This window comes from Mus pahari, chromosome 7 (assembly GCF_900095145.1).
Source record: "Mus pahari chromosome 7, PAHARI_EIJ_v1.1, whole genome shotgun sequence".
Taxonomy (NCBI): domain Eukaryota; kingdom Metazoa; phylum Chordata; class Mammalia; order Rodentia; family Muridae; genus Mus; species Mus pahari.
The window spans coordinates 109,998,662-110,012,947 of NC_034596.1; the positions used below are offsets into that span (position 1 = coordinate 109,998,662).

At 39.9% G+C, this 14,286-nt stretch overlaps 1 protein-coding gene across 1 annotated transcript in view; it reads left to right on the forward strand.

The window, feature by feature from the left end:
* Nucleotides 1-14,286, forward strand: part of Ncapg2 (non-SMC condensin II complex subunit G2) — a 54,536-nt gene that overhangs the window by 7,096 nt on the left and 33,154 nt on the right. Inside the window, exons 4-12 of the mRNA XM_021202372.2 lie at nucleotides 782-936; nucleotides 1,470-1,604; nucleotides 4,805-4,899; nucleotides 6,290-6,359; nucleotides 9,112-9,198; nucleotides 10,596-10,688; nucleotides 11,736-11,861; nucleotides 12,522-12,701; nucleotides 13,595-13,747. Coding sequence (XP_021058031.1) covers nucleotides 782-936; nucleotides 1,470-1,604; nucleotides 4,805-4,899; nucleotides 6,290-6,359; nucleotides 9,112-9,198; nucleotides 10,596-10,688; nucleotides 11,736-11,861; nucleotides 12,522-12,701; nucleotides 13,595-13,747 — 1,094 coding nt within the window. The remainder of the gene's footprint in view (nucleotides 1-781; nucleotides 937-1,469; nucleotides 1,605-4,804; nucleotides 4,900-6,289; nucleotides 6,360-9,111; nucleotides 9,199-10,595; nucleotides 10,689-11,735; nucleotides 11,862-12,521; nucleotides 12,702-13,594; nucleotides 13,748-14,286) is intronic.

The window sequence follows — 14,286 nt, forward strand, 5'->3', positions numbered from 1 at the left end:
TTTCTTTCTTTCTTTCTTTCTTTCTTTCTTTCTTTCTTTCTTTCTTTCTTTCTTTCTTTCTTTCTTATCTTAAATTACCCCAGGCAGTATAGAAAGTCATTTCTATATAAACTTTGTGGATTTTACTACCAGCTTATTTATAGTCTCCAAATTGTGGTAAAATGAGTGCTGTCATGGTAGTTGCTTCCAGACTCGCAATTACTTCAGGAGTGTGTATAACGGTACTCAGGTATCTGTGGGCAATTATTAGCATATTATTAACAATTATTGAGCCTTTATGTTTTTAAAAGCAATAGTTTTTATAGTCATTATGTTATTTGCTTTGATTTTTTTCCCCCCTTTGAGCCTAGACCTGAAGACACCACATTGAGCTTGAAGTGGATTGGTGGTCAGAGCCTGTTCTGGTGGGGGTGGAGTTGTAGTGATAGCAAGATGTGTTAGTATAAGTCTTCCAGGTCTAAAGTTCTCTGTTTTTTAAGTATTGTAAATGATGTTTATTTGGCAAATTAAACTGATATTTGCCTAGCTAGGCCTTGTACTGTCATAGAATTCAGAACTTTTGTGTATATGAGTGCTCTATCTGCATGTATACCCGCATGCCAGAACAGGGTGTCAGATCACATTATAGATGGTTATGAGCCACCATGTGGTTGCTGGGGATTAAACTCAGGATCTCTGGGAGAGCAACCAGTGCTCTCAACTGCTGAGATATCTCTCTAGGCCAGTTCTCTGTACTTTTGAGTCTGAATTGGTAACAGAAAACATTTGTGCTGTGTTTTAGGTATTTTATATGCATTACCTGAATCTGAACAAAAACTCCAGAACTCTATTCAGGATCTGTGTGTCAAATGGTGGGAAAAGGGCCTTCCTGCCAAGGAGGACATGGGAAAGACTGCATTTATCATGCTGCTGAGGAGGAGTCTGGAGACCAAAACAGTATGTTTCCTTTCTTCAGGATATACTTTGTGAGGGAGGGGTAGATTAGGTAGAAAGGGGTTGGGTTCTATAGCTTCCCAGCTTAGGTGTTTCTTACAGCGATGTGTAGAGGTTGAAGGTGGGAGCACAATCCAGACCGAGATTCAGAATTGAGCTTTTTCTTTCATGTTCTTTTCTCAGGGTGGCTACTGTTCTTTGTGTCACTTGATGGTGAAAGGCGGTTACTCTACCTGTCTTGTTCCTTGTTATGCAATGGGAAGGAAGCAGGGTGCAGGAAAGGCCAAACTTTCTTGGACTAAGCTGTGCCAGTGGGCCTTTCTGAGTTAGTGGGTAGAGGGTGGGAGGAGATACCTGTGCCCCTGTGGTCCTTGGAGAGACACATGCTCTAGAGTAGGACTGAGCAGGGAGTCAGGGAGTGTCCTGGATAAAGGCAGGCGTGATTTAGAATTCTTAAGGAAATCATCTCACATTGCTATGAAGTCCTTCATGTAAAGGAAAAGAAAGTAACTGAAACTTGCGTGTGTCATTCACAGGGGGCAGATGTGTGTCGGCTGTGGCGCATCCATCAGGCTTTGTATTGCTTTGATTATGATTGGGAGGAAAGTAGAGAAATTAAAGATATGCTACTTGAGTGCTTCATAAATGTTAATTACATCAAAAAGGAAGAGGTAAGTTATAGCTGGTGTTTGCTAATTTGTGCATTTTTCTCTTTCCTACCTTTCTATCACTAGATAGAAGAGAAGGAAGGATAGAGAAGGGAGAGACAGCTAGAGATCCCTGAATCTAATTTTTTTCTTTGTTTTTTTTTCTTCTTTGAGCACGACTACAAACAAACCACAACCAATGCCCCCAGATGACCACCAACCATCCCACCACACATTTATCTGGGCCCTAGCCCAGAAAAGTTCCCAGAATTCCAAATGTCACACAGTTGCAGACACTATCTGCAGCTGGCAAAACCACACCTCTGCTAGAGCCTGAGGCAAATCATAGTGGCTACAGACAGTTGGAAGCAGCCCCATATCCCAAACCTAGCATTAAAACAAAAAATATATTCTAATAATATTTCTGTTTCTTAAACAAAAATTCCAGAATTATCACTTCAGTAAGTAGGTTTTTTGTTTTTTTGTTTTTGATTTGTTGGTGAGATATTAATGGATGCTTTCCTTAAATTCATGTGACTGTTGTTTATACTATGCAGCTTTGTGCAAATGTCAGCATTAAGAGCTTGTACTAAGATGGGCATGGTGGCACATGCCTCTAATCCCAGCACTCAAGGGGCTAGCCTGGCCTAGAAAGCCAGTACCAGGATAGCTAGGCTATTACACAAAGAAACTGTATCTCAGGGGGAAAAAAAAGATCTGTGAGCTTACTCTACATCAGTTTGATTTGGATGGCCCTTATGGAGCACATCCTGCCTTATTTTTATCCTTAAACTGGGTAGAAATACGAATCAATAAATTTGATTTACACATATTTACATAAATTTACATATATGTATTTTATCACATATATAATGTTTTATATACATACATACATACATACATAAACACACATATGCAAATGTAAGAAAGTATGTCCCTGTGGCTAAGTTTTGTTCTATTATTTCTACAGGTTATTTTGTGTGTGTGTTGGGGGGGAATGGGGAATCTTAGAGTTATAAAATACTATGTCTAAAAGCAACTTTGGGAGGAAAGGATTAATTTCAGCTCTGATCACACTCCATCACTGAAGGAGGTAAGGGGAGAAACTCAAAGCAGGAAGCTGGAGGCCAGAACTAAAGCAGAGGCCATATCAGAATGCTGTTTACTGGGCTGCTTCCCATGGCTTTCCAAACTTGCTTTCACTTTCCTTCTGTTGTTGCTGCTGCTGTTGTTTTGTTTTTTATTTTTTGAGACAGGCTCTCTGTTTTGTAGCCCTTGCTGTCTAGTTCTTAACATAGGTTATTGTTCTGTTAATATTCTTGCTCGAAATGTCTTCTTTCTTTTTTGAGAAAGGATCTTTCTACATAGCCCCGGCTAGCCTGGAACCTTCTGTGTAGACCCAACTGATCTTGAACTCACAGAAATCTTCCTGCCTCTGCATCACATGTGCTGGGATTAAACTTATGCACTGCCAAGCTTTGCTCAGCCTGTTTTCTCAAACCATCCAGGACCACTTGTCTATGAGTAGCACCACCCACAATGTGCTGGGCCCTCCCACATCATTCATTAATCAAGAAAATGCCCCACTTGCTTGGATATAGGCCAGTCTTATGGTGATATTTTCTCAGTTGAGGTTTCCTCCCTTCAGATGATTCTAGATTGTATCGAGTTGACAAAGTACTAACCAGCATGGGATTGGGAGGCTGTGTGTACTAAGAGTTGAACTCAGAGCCTCGTGCATGCTAGGTAAGCGCTTGGTTACTAAGCCTCTCTTGCCCTCATGATTGTGTTTAATTGGCACATACACAGAAGTTATCACCACACATCTCCATTTATCTTTTCACCATTTAGGAAAACTAGTGAGGGGTTCTGACCTGTTGTTGAGTACCCATTGTGAGCCAGTCCCATGAGAGAACCGAACAAGTTCAGTTCATATGGCCAGTTTCAGTTAAGATGTTTCTCACGTATAAAGTGCCGTGGACTAGAGAACTTATGAAATAAAAATAATGTGTGTATTATCTTAATACCTTTTTGTGTTTATTATATACTTGATATAAATGACATTTTGTAAGTACTCCTTTGTACCAAGTAATTTTCAGGCTAGGGCTAAAAGCTTGTCTAACATATATGAGGTCCTAGATTCAATCCCTAGTCCTGCCAAGTTTTAAAATAATATATAAGTAATAGTTTATTAACATGGTTTCTAGAGATTAGTTCTGTTATGTGAGGTGACTGTATAGTGGTTATTATGTGTGGATTGTGTGCCCTTGCTGGGGTGCAGGGTGACCATAATACGGTGTATTTGGGACATGTCTCTGCAGCCATTTCTCCTGTAGTAGAGACAGCTTCCAAAGAGTACTCCTTAGGGTCTCAGCCCTTAGTAGAAAGTCTGGTCCCTTGGTAGCTCCTAGTCCTCAGCCTGTAGGGCATGCATGATTAGCACCAAGTTCTGTGGCTCCACTAGAAAATTCTGCCTCTAACCCTGCCTATTGTGTGGAGGGCACACTCTATAACCTCAGTGTTTCTTCCGTAGCCAGAGCATCAGGTGCTCTTTCAGATTTCTAGGAGGAGCATGTGGCATGGCTTTAGTGAAGCAGCCGCATCAGTCAGTGGTGCAGGATGTGTGGAGAGGGCTGCTTTCCTCATGCGATAGTTACCATCATTATTGGAAAGATGTCAAGCACAAGGCTTGCACCTTCATTCATCTCCAGGATTGTTAGGTTGGTGAGAATAAAGAGCTTTATGATAGGGTCAAACAAAGATTTCAGGCATTCTTTAGTTTTACATTACCCACTATCCACGATAGCTAGATTGAAGTTTTTATGGACCTGTGGTGGAACTCTGTATGGCTCTGTCTCTGAGCTCCTTGAAGACAGATGTTCAGTGTAACTGCTGCTCTACCCAAGGGAGGAATGTCTGTAGGCCCACAGGTCTCTGTTGTTAGGAGAGCCACCATAGCACTTCCCAGTTCAACCCCTGTGCAAACTTGCCAAGTGATAGTGACTTGGACTTCATTTTTATAAATAACTGACTTTGGGTGTATTAAATAAATCTTGTTTGTATTAGATAGTTTCGTTTAGTTGTAGTTTTATTTATTATTTGAAATGATGTTTGTGTGGCCAGGCTGACCTTGTTTTTGTCCTATTCTGTCTCAGCCTCCCAAGTTGCAAGTGTGTGCTATCATGCCCAGCTTATCCTCATTTATTTTCTTTTCTCATTTACAGGGAAGAAGATTTCTTAGTTTTCTCTTTAGTTGGAATATAGACTTTATTAAAATGATCCATGAGACCATTAAAAATCAGTTACCTGGATTACAAAAGTAAGTATTAGAGGTCTTCTGACTTTAAATGGTTTTCTTGGCTTGTTTTAAAAGTTTTGAGTGTGCACGTGCATGTATGTATGTGTGCATTAAGACAAGGTCTTGCTATATAACCCAATCTGGCCTGTCACTACACAGCAGTCTAACTGCCTTAGCTTCTCCATTGCAGTTATGTATCACCACCCTGTTTATATTAACAAAGTTTGAAGCTTTAGAAATTATATCTTATGATTCACTACTTTATCATTAAGTAGTTTTTTTTTCCCCTCTAATAAAGCATTTCTCCCGTAGTGATTGAGGTTTTACGTTGTCAGTTTTTTAGTTCTTCTCTTTTTTCCTTGGGGGGGCTGTGTTTGCTGCTCAGGTTGATCTCCAGACTCTGGGGTCATGTTGCCTTACTACCTCACTCTGGAACAGAAAGCAGTGGTAGTTTTTTAGACAGATATATGACAGTTACAGCTTTGTCTTACAACAAAGCCCATGCCATTAGTATTCAGAGAACATTTTGAGTATAGGGTACACCGTCCCATTTAGTGCGGGCTGACTATGTGGTTGTGGTGCATAGCCCTGTGGTATAACTAGGAAGAACCACAGTAATGAAGTTCTAGCCCTAGTACTTCCTTTATTCAGCAGCCAGACTGCCATGCAAACCATACATATTTGCTTAGGTGCTTTTTGTTTTGCATATCATTCCTTATTGCGGAGGTAGAGTTACTAAATCCCTTAATGTTAGGTAGCTATGTAAGCACTGAGTGGGGATTTGGTTCTAGTTTGAACACAGAGTCTAGATTGTTTCCTTGGTAAAATGTTTGTGCTGAACTAATTTTTAAATGTAGATGATTTTAAAGTTTGTTTGTGTTTTGGGGGGTTGTGGGTGTAGGTATGAGTGTGCCATTGTACACATGTGTGTTTGGGGGGGTATAGGTGTGGGTGTGGGTATGCCATTATACACATGTGTGTTTGGAGGTGGGGTATAGGTGTGGGTGTGGATATCCCATGGTGCACATGTGGAGGTGAGAGGACAACTTGTAAGAGTTCTCTTTTTCCACCAACCGGGGTCCAGGCATTGACAGGTCATTTAGCTTGGTCAAATGCCTTTACCAAGTAAGCTCTCTCACCAGTCCATATTTGAAAATTTGTGACTATAGAATTTAATTCTAAGCTTACATTGTCAGGATTAGGGTAACATTGACTGAGGAGGAGTTTTTATTCCAGTCTCTTCCCCAGTTTGGTCTGTCCCTCTTTCCATTTCAGGTAGGTAATATTGCAGATGGTTTATAGAACCATAGCCTATGATCAGTTTCCTTTTCCTGAGGCAGGAGAGTAACTGAAGTGTGGTGTATGGTAAAATTATTTAAACGTGTTTTAACATCTTTTTTTTAAAAAATAGGTCTTTGATGGTACACGTTGCAGAAATTTATTTCAGAGCTTGGAAAAAGGCTTCGGGGAAAATGTTGGAGGTATTTTCATTTTATTTAACATTTACTGTATTCTAGTTACTTAAGTATCCAAGGGTGGGCTATTTAAAACTAGTGCCTAGTTTACCTGAAAATAAAGCTGTTAGTTATGCTAATAGAAGTATGACAGGCTGAGTCATTGAGGCACAGCCCCATCTATCACCTTGCTGGGATGTGCAGTTTCAGAGAAGTCAGTGGGTTTTGTGGTCCTTATTCTGTTGTCTCTGGGCCTAGACTGTCTAGTTACCTCTGGTTATTGGGTTTCTAGGATGTGGCTAGTCAAAGGGAGATGTGTTGCAAGGCTTAACAAAATGTATTAAGTAATTTAACCAGTTTCTTTTTTTTATTCTGGCTACTTGAAAGTGAAAAACTACATTTGTGTTTGGGTTCTCTTTCCATGGATGGTGCTGTTGAGAACCCTCTAGTGCCTCTATAGGTTATGTTTTTTTTTTTTTAAATATTTATTTATTTATTATATGTAAGTACACTGTAGCTGTCAGAAGAGGGGGTCAGATTTCGTTACGGATGGTTGTGAGCCACCATGTGGTTGCTGGGATTTGAACTCAGGACCTTTGGAAGGGCAGTCGGCGCTCTTAACCGCTGAGCCATCTCACCAGCCCAGGTTATGTGTTATCTTAAGAGGTCCATGACATTCACTTTGAGCATAGATAGCCCTTCCCGAATGCACTGCATATGTTAGGGAGGCCTAGCTTTCTCATTCACAGTCCGCATTAAACATCCAGAGACCTGTCAGCGGTGTGTCATCCCATTGTCTGTTTCTTCCTTCTACATTTCCAAAGACTAGAACTTGTTCTCTTCGATCAAGAAGTATTCTCTCTGACTCTTCTCTTTGGAGAATGGACAGTGAGTAGTGCAGGTGGGAGACCTCCACATGGTGTCTAGTGCATGTCTGTCCACACTGCCTTTATATCTGCTTACACTTGGTCTTTATTGCTCATATTTGCCATTTCTTTCATATCTAGAGATCAAAAGTTACTGTATTCCTCTTTGGACAATTTTAATAAACTAGTTTAAATGTGTGGTCATTTTAGTAAAAGGGCAAAGCCAGGGCATTATTCTCCATTATTTTGTTTGCTTGTTTTTTTTTTAATGATTTATTTATTTGTTTTAATTACGTATCTGTGCAAGGGTTTATGTACGTGTTTATTTACATTTTGTTTCAGGCCTCTGGAGGCCGGAGACATTGAATCCCCTGGAGCTAGAGTTACAGGAAGTTGTGAGCCGCCTTACATCATGTGTGCTGGGAATTGAACTTGAGTGCTCTGGAAGAGCAGCACTCACTCTTAGCTACTGAGACATCGCTCCAGTTTCCCCACCTCCTCTTTCTTTCTTTCTTTCTTTCTTTCTTTCTTTCTTTCTTTCTTTCTTTCTTTCTTTCTTTCTTTCTTTCTTTCTTTCTTTCTGGAAGAGCAGCACTCACTCTTAGCTACTGAGACATCGCTCCAGTTTCCCCACCTCCTCTTTCTTTTTTTCTTTCTTTCTTTCTTTCTTTCTTTCTTTCTTTCTTTCTTTCTTTCTTTCTTTCTTTCTTTCTTTCTTTCTTTCTCTCTCTCTNTCTCTCTCTCTCTCTTCATCCATTCATTCATTCATTTATTTATTTTTAATTTAGCCTGCTCTTGAAGTCATGGTCCTCCTATTTTGGCCTTCTAAGTGCTAGAATTACTGGTTTGCTTCATTGTGCCTGGCTTTTAATTCAGTCTCGTGTGTGTGTGTGTTGTGTGTGTGTAATTCATACATACATAGATGTATATATTCTTTACATTATTTATGTTTCATATTTGTGTGTGCATGGGTGTGAGTGCACATGTGCTGTGGTAGATGTGGAGGTCAGAGGACAACTCAGGAGTCAGTAGAGGTCAGAGGACAGCTCAGGACTCAGTACTCAGGTTGTCTGGCTTGGCTGCCAGTGCCTTTTAGTCAGCAACAAAGTTGCACTCGTGGCTTTGCTTATTGCTCTCCTCTGAAGTCTGTGGCATTGATGTTTTGTCACAGAGGCACCTGTAGATGGGAATACCATAGTCTAATAGTTCCAGTTTAGTTCCAGTTTGTCTTTATGTAACTTCCAGAACATAGCTCCTATCTCATCATTTGTCAGATAGGATGTTACTCCACATTCAGAAATTTATCATTAACTTCAAGGAAGGTAAAGATGTGGCATCCTTGCACCCTGGAGTGTAGGGTAGTACATAGTCAGTAGGGCCTAGCTTTTCTTTTGTTTTACCCTGTGGCTTTTTTTCATTGTGAGTTGTCAAGGAGTCTCTCACACACTTGTTTCCTAGCACTTGTCAGAGGTACCCCAGAAGATTTCATGCCAGTCTCTGGAGTTCTGACCTCCACTATAGAGGTAGCTCCACTGTGGGTTCTTTGTTTTTGTTTTTGAGGGGTTCTTGAAACAGGTTGAAGCTTGTATTGTTCTCAGGACAGTATAAGTTTTTTGAGATCTCTGTCTGGCTTATGTACACTTCTTTTTCTTAGTGTCTGTATTTTGTCTGATGTGAGCTGTTTTCTAATGATTGTGGTGGGGAGCTTACCTTGCTACATTGCTCAGATTCCCTGTTCCATTAAATAAAGTAGAAGTAGCTAAGTGTATTCTTTGTATATGGAAACTGGAATAGATACATCCTAACAGCTCTGTCAGAATATCAGAGGAACAGATTAGGTGCTGCTGTATGGGGACTCTTGCCTGCCGCGCTGCCTGTTTGATGGATGCTTGTCATTGCTCTTGTTGTTTCAGACCATTGAAAATGACTGCATCCAGGACTTCATGTTCCATGGCATCCACCTTCTAAGGAGGTCTCCAGTGCACTCCAAAGTCCGAGAGGTGAGGGGGGCACTTGTGACCTACCAATTGTGAGCAGTTGCTGTTGTCCTATTTCAGCCTTTTGATTTGTGGATAAGGGTTTTGGCTGAATTTAAAAATTCACACTTTCACCCTATCAGTCAAAGGAATTTCTTAAGAATCTTGATATTTGGTGTCTTCCCAGTTTGTTCTGCTACTGGCTCTGTGGTAAGGAAAGAAGTGGTACGCTGTCATTGTCCAGACAGGACTGTGTGCTTTAACTTTATGGGGAGTGAATTGTGTTTCACTTTTAAGCTGCTTAAAGTCTTTCTGTGAAGTGAGAACATCATCTCATGGTAATACTGTACTAAAAATAATCTAGACCATCAATGAAACTCATGACAAGAAACAATCAGGCTGAGTGTGATGGTGTCTTTTTGTAATTCCATTGATCTGGAGGCTGAAATGGGAGGATCATGAGTTGGAGGATGACTTAAGAAATGTAGTGCGAGACATTTTCTAGAATTAGAAAAGAATGAAATCTTCCATCAGAAAACCATGCCCATGCGGTAGTTAATTCAGGGTTTTCACTAATAAATTTCTAGAGGAATGGATTCCAGTAATAAGGCAAAACTGATTGTTTCTGGGTTCAAGCATTTATACAGAATTGTGGGGTAATTCTGACTAGAAAATGGATGGTCTATTTGCAATTTAAGTTTTGGGAAGATCCTGCTATCTCAATTAAGCTAGTACTATAAAGAATATTGAGTAGATGCTTGTTCTTTATGAAACCTTAAGATAGAGAGCTGGTGCATGTCCCTGGTGGGCAGCAGAGTGTTGAAACCTGTTCTTGTTGGGCAATAAAGAACTAAAAAGCAGGGCCAATAGTAGGTTCAAAGAACATTTGAGTCAAGATGAATCAGGCAATGTCTTGTTCCTGAACCCCTTTTAACTGTTCATGCTTCCATTTTGCCCTTACCGTCGTAGCTCTATGGAGGTTATATGGCTCTTGGTAGGCTAATAATAATTTAATTTTTATATTATTTTTTGAGATAGGGTCTTGCTGAGTTATCCTGGATAGTCTAGAGTTCCTGGGTTTAGGTTTCTTCTGCCACAGACTCTCAGTGTGACAACAGGCATGTCTCACTGGATGGTAGGTATTAGAACCCAAGTGGTATTAGAATTCAGACCATCGATTGTTATTTTGGCTGTGATTTCTTTTTTCTGATTTGTTGTATTCAAAATTTTCTTGTATCGGTTGTAGGTCTTGCCAGAGAATGTTGTGTCATAGTGGTGGGATGGGGTAGAATAACCTTTCCTCTTGTTCCTGAGCCTTTTGTGTTTGGAGATAAAATCTTATGTATACCACTACATCTGACTCAAATGCCTTATACATAACTACATAGCCTTTGTTTCCTTTCTCTTTCTTGGGCTTTTAGGTGCTGAGTTACTTTCACCAACAGAAAGTCCGTCAGGGAGTGGAAGAGATGCTGTATAGGTTATATAAGCCCATCCTGTGGAGGGGACTAAAGGTAATATTTTACTGGTGTTTCCTAATGCAGGATGTGCTTTGAAATGACCCTGTGCTAATTCAGAAGGCAGCTAAAACACTAGAGACAGTACTTTATGGAAATTCAGGACAAAATTTCTTATGTTTTTGAGCAGTGCTGTTACTGTGTTGCTCATCCTAGGCACCTGGACTCAAGTGATCTTCCTGCCTCAGTCTCACATATAAATGGGACTATAAGTTTGTGCCACTATTCCTGGCTCTCAGTTTTTAACCTTTATGAAGAGCATTTCTTTGATCGTCTTAACTATAAAGGCAGATCAGTTCTGTGCTAAGTAAACAGTCACTGAAAATCGGTGTCTTGGTTTGCACAAACTCAGAGAGACTGGGGAGGGTACCAGCTACACCACCTGCCTGTTCTTTTACGCTCAAGGCTGTAATGAGGGCAGAAGACAGGGACACTCTGGTTAGCATTCTGATGAACACCTAGGTCTACACAAACAGCTCTGATTGATTAGAAGGCAGTAACCACCTCTTAATCTCTTAATATGACTAATCTTTCTTTTTTTTAATAGTCTGAAAATTGAAAAGTGTAATCAAATACAGCTTTGAATCGAGAAAACTGGTCTTTAATATCTCTCGACACTGGCTGAGAGTTTGGTTTAATTTAAGGATGACCTCACATTGGCTATTTACTTTTGTGATGCCAAGGGCAGAGCCCAGGGTTCCACACACATGGCAGAGTGTGTACTTTGCCCCTAAGTTACATCCTCAACCCGTTTTTGCTGACTTAAAGGTTAAAATTATCCTATTTTTATTACAATTTATTTGTTTATTTATTAGGAAGTGGGAACATATGTGGAGGGCAGAGTGTAGCCTGTAGGAGTCAGTTTTCTCTACCATGTGTTCCTGGGACTGAACTCAGGTTGTTAAATCAGGCGCAAGTGTCCTTGTCCTATGAACCATCTTGCCAGCCCCCAAATTGTCTTTCATTTGTAAATCTTTACTGAAATTGAGGAAGTATTAGCTTGGGACACTTTCTGAACTTCTAAAAGTACTTATATTTTTATAGGCCAGAAATTCTGAAGTTCGATCAAATGCTGCATTGTTGTTTGTTGAAGCATTTCCTGTTAGAGATCCAAACTTCATTGCTACTGAAATGGACAGTGAAATTCAGAAGCAGTTTGAAGAACTATATGTACGTATTGCTGTGAAGGGCATTCACTGCTTGCTAACCTATCTGTCTTGTAGCTAGCTGCAGGGTCAGTACTTGCCAACAGGGCCATCCTACGGATATCCAGTCTGCCCATGTCCCCAGATGCACAGACCCACACTGTCCCTTTCTCCTCTTTTTAGTTACTCTTGAGATATTCCATTATATATCCTTATATAGTTTTCAGGACTATAGCTGTGCATGCCCCAATCCCAGTAGACATGTGTTAGCACTTGCGGATTTGTCTCTACCACTCCTGCTTTATAGCTTTGTGTCTTTGGGAAATTCATCCATCTTTTCAAGTGTCATCATCTGTGACATCATATGGACTGAAAATATTCAGAGCAAAAGTGTGCCTGATTGAACATGTGCAGCTTTAATTTCATGCCATTAGTCTGTAAACAATATAGTAGAACAGTTACTCATGCACTCTTATATGGGAAGCATGGGTTGCTTTATATGAGTAGCTGCAGATTAGGCATCCTGGAACTAGTCCCTTTCAAAATACCTAGAGACACTGGACTGTGTGGTCACTATTTCTGCAACTTTAAGTATCTGTTATTAAGCTTTAAATTCCCAGAGTACTAATATGTAACACAAACAATAATTTAAAAGTTGTACACCTTTTCTCTCTCCTACTTTTAGAGCCTTTTAGAAGATCCTTATCCACGGGTCCGTTCCACAGGCATCCTTGGTGTCTGTAAAATAACTTCTAAATATTGGGAAATGATGCCCCCCACCATTCTTGTTGACTTCTTGAAGAAAGTCACAGGGGAGCTGGCATTTGATATAAGCTCAGCTGATGTTCGGTGTTCTGTTTTTAAGGTAGGGTTTTTAAAGGTGTAAAAGTAACATTCTATTATTCAATAGTTTTATAAAACTATAAGGATTTTGTAGGAAATACAAGGGGAAAATAATAGAAAATTATTACCTTACTCAGTGGACAAATATCACTGATACTGTAGTTGTATTTCAACACCAAAACTTGTTTTTTGTACACTTTTATTTTTAAAATAAAAATTATTATATGTGTATGGGTGTTTTAGCTGTATGTTATGTGTATAGCTGGTACCCATGGTGTTGGGTCTCATGGAACTAGAGTTACAGATGGTTGTGAGCCTTTATGTAGGTGCTGGGAACTGAACTAAGGTCCTCTCCTAGAGGAGCCAGAAGCATTGGATTCTCCTGGAGCTAGTGTTAAAGGTGGTTGTGAGACACAGACACCTGTCGTGGGTGCTGGAAACTGAACTTGAGCTCTCTGCAAGCATAGTATATGATTTTAATTGTTGAGCCATATCTTCAGTCTCCAGACTAAGCTTTTAAAATCCAGATTTAAAGTATTCTCTAGCTAGGTGTGTAGCCAAGACCTATAATAATAGAAATACTCAGGAGGCTGAGGCAGGAAGGTTCTGAGTTTGAAGTCATTTGAGTTGCCTAGAAACCCTGTTTCAGAGAAAAGTGTTTTCTCTATAAAATGTCTAGTTGCCATAGTACTAGTTTGGGGCCGGGCATAGTATTCTAGCTCTATAGAAGTCTTCCTTTTTGCCTCTATGGAGTGTCTTACTGAGCCATTTCACCAGCACCAAAGCATGCCTTTGTTGTGCAGTTTCATGGAGGTGGTGTTTTCTGGCAAGAATGGGACTCAGCATCATCTTAGATGTTTTATTGGTGTGTTCTGATTTGAGAAATGCTTTCTCCCCTTTCCCCATTCTCTGTAGTGTTTGCCAATTATTTTGGATAACAGGCTGAGCCACCCATTACTAGAACAGCTTTTGCCAACACTCCGGTATAGTCTCCACGATAACTCAGAGAAAGTGCGGGTGGCCTTTGTGGATTTGCTGCTGAAGATCAAGGCTGTGAGAGCTGCAAAGGTAAGAGGACAAGTTAAGAGAAACTGAGATAGACAAAGGATGTTTGTCACCACCCAACAGAAAGACCTAATGTTAATTCTAGGAACCTTCCAATTACATTTTAATCAATTTGATAACTAATGTATTTGCTAGATTGTTAGAAAATGTGGTTTTATGTTTCTCATGAAAGGTTCTAGAAATAATGTGTGTTTCATTTTGCAAAGACTAATATAAGCAATCACCTTTATATATACTTTTAATCATTATTCATGTGTGATGGGACTTGTATGCACAGTATACTTTTGGAAGTCAGAAGAGAACTTGAAGGACTTGATTGTTTCTACCGTGTGGGTTCTAGAGATTGAACCCTGGTTGTTAGTCTTGGTGATAAGCACCTTTATCTCCTGAGCCATCTTGCAGGCCCTCCCCTTATATTTTTATTACATGTTAAAAACATTGAAATATTTGATGGATCTATACACTTTTAGCACTTATATATTACTTGCAAAGGTTAGCTGAAAGCCATTCTGCTTTTTTTTTTTTTTTTTTTTTTTTTTTTT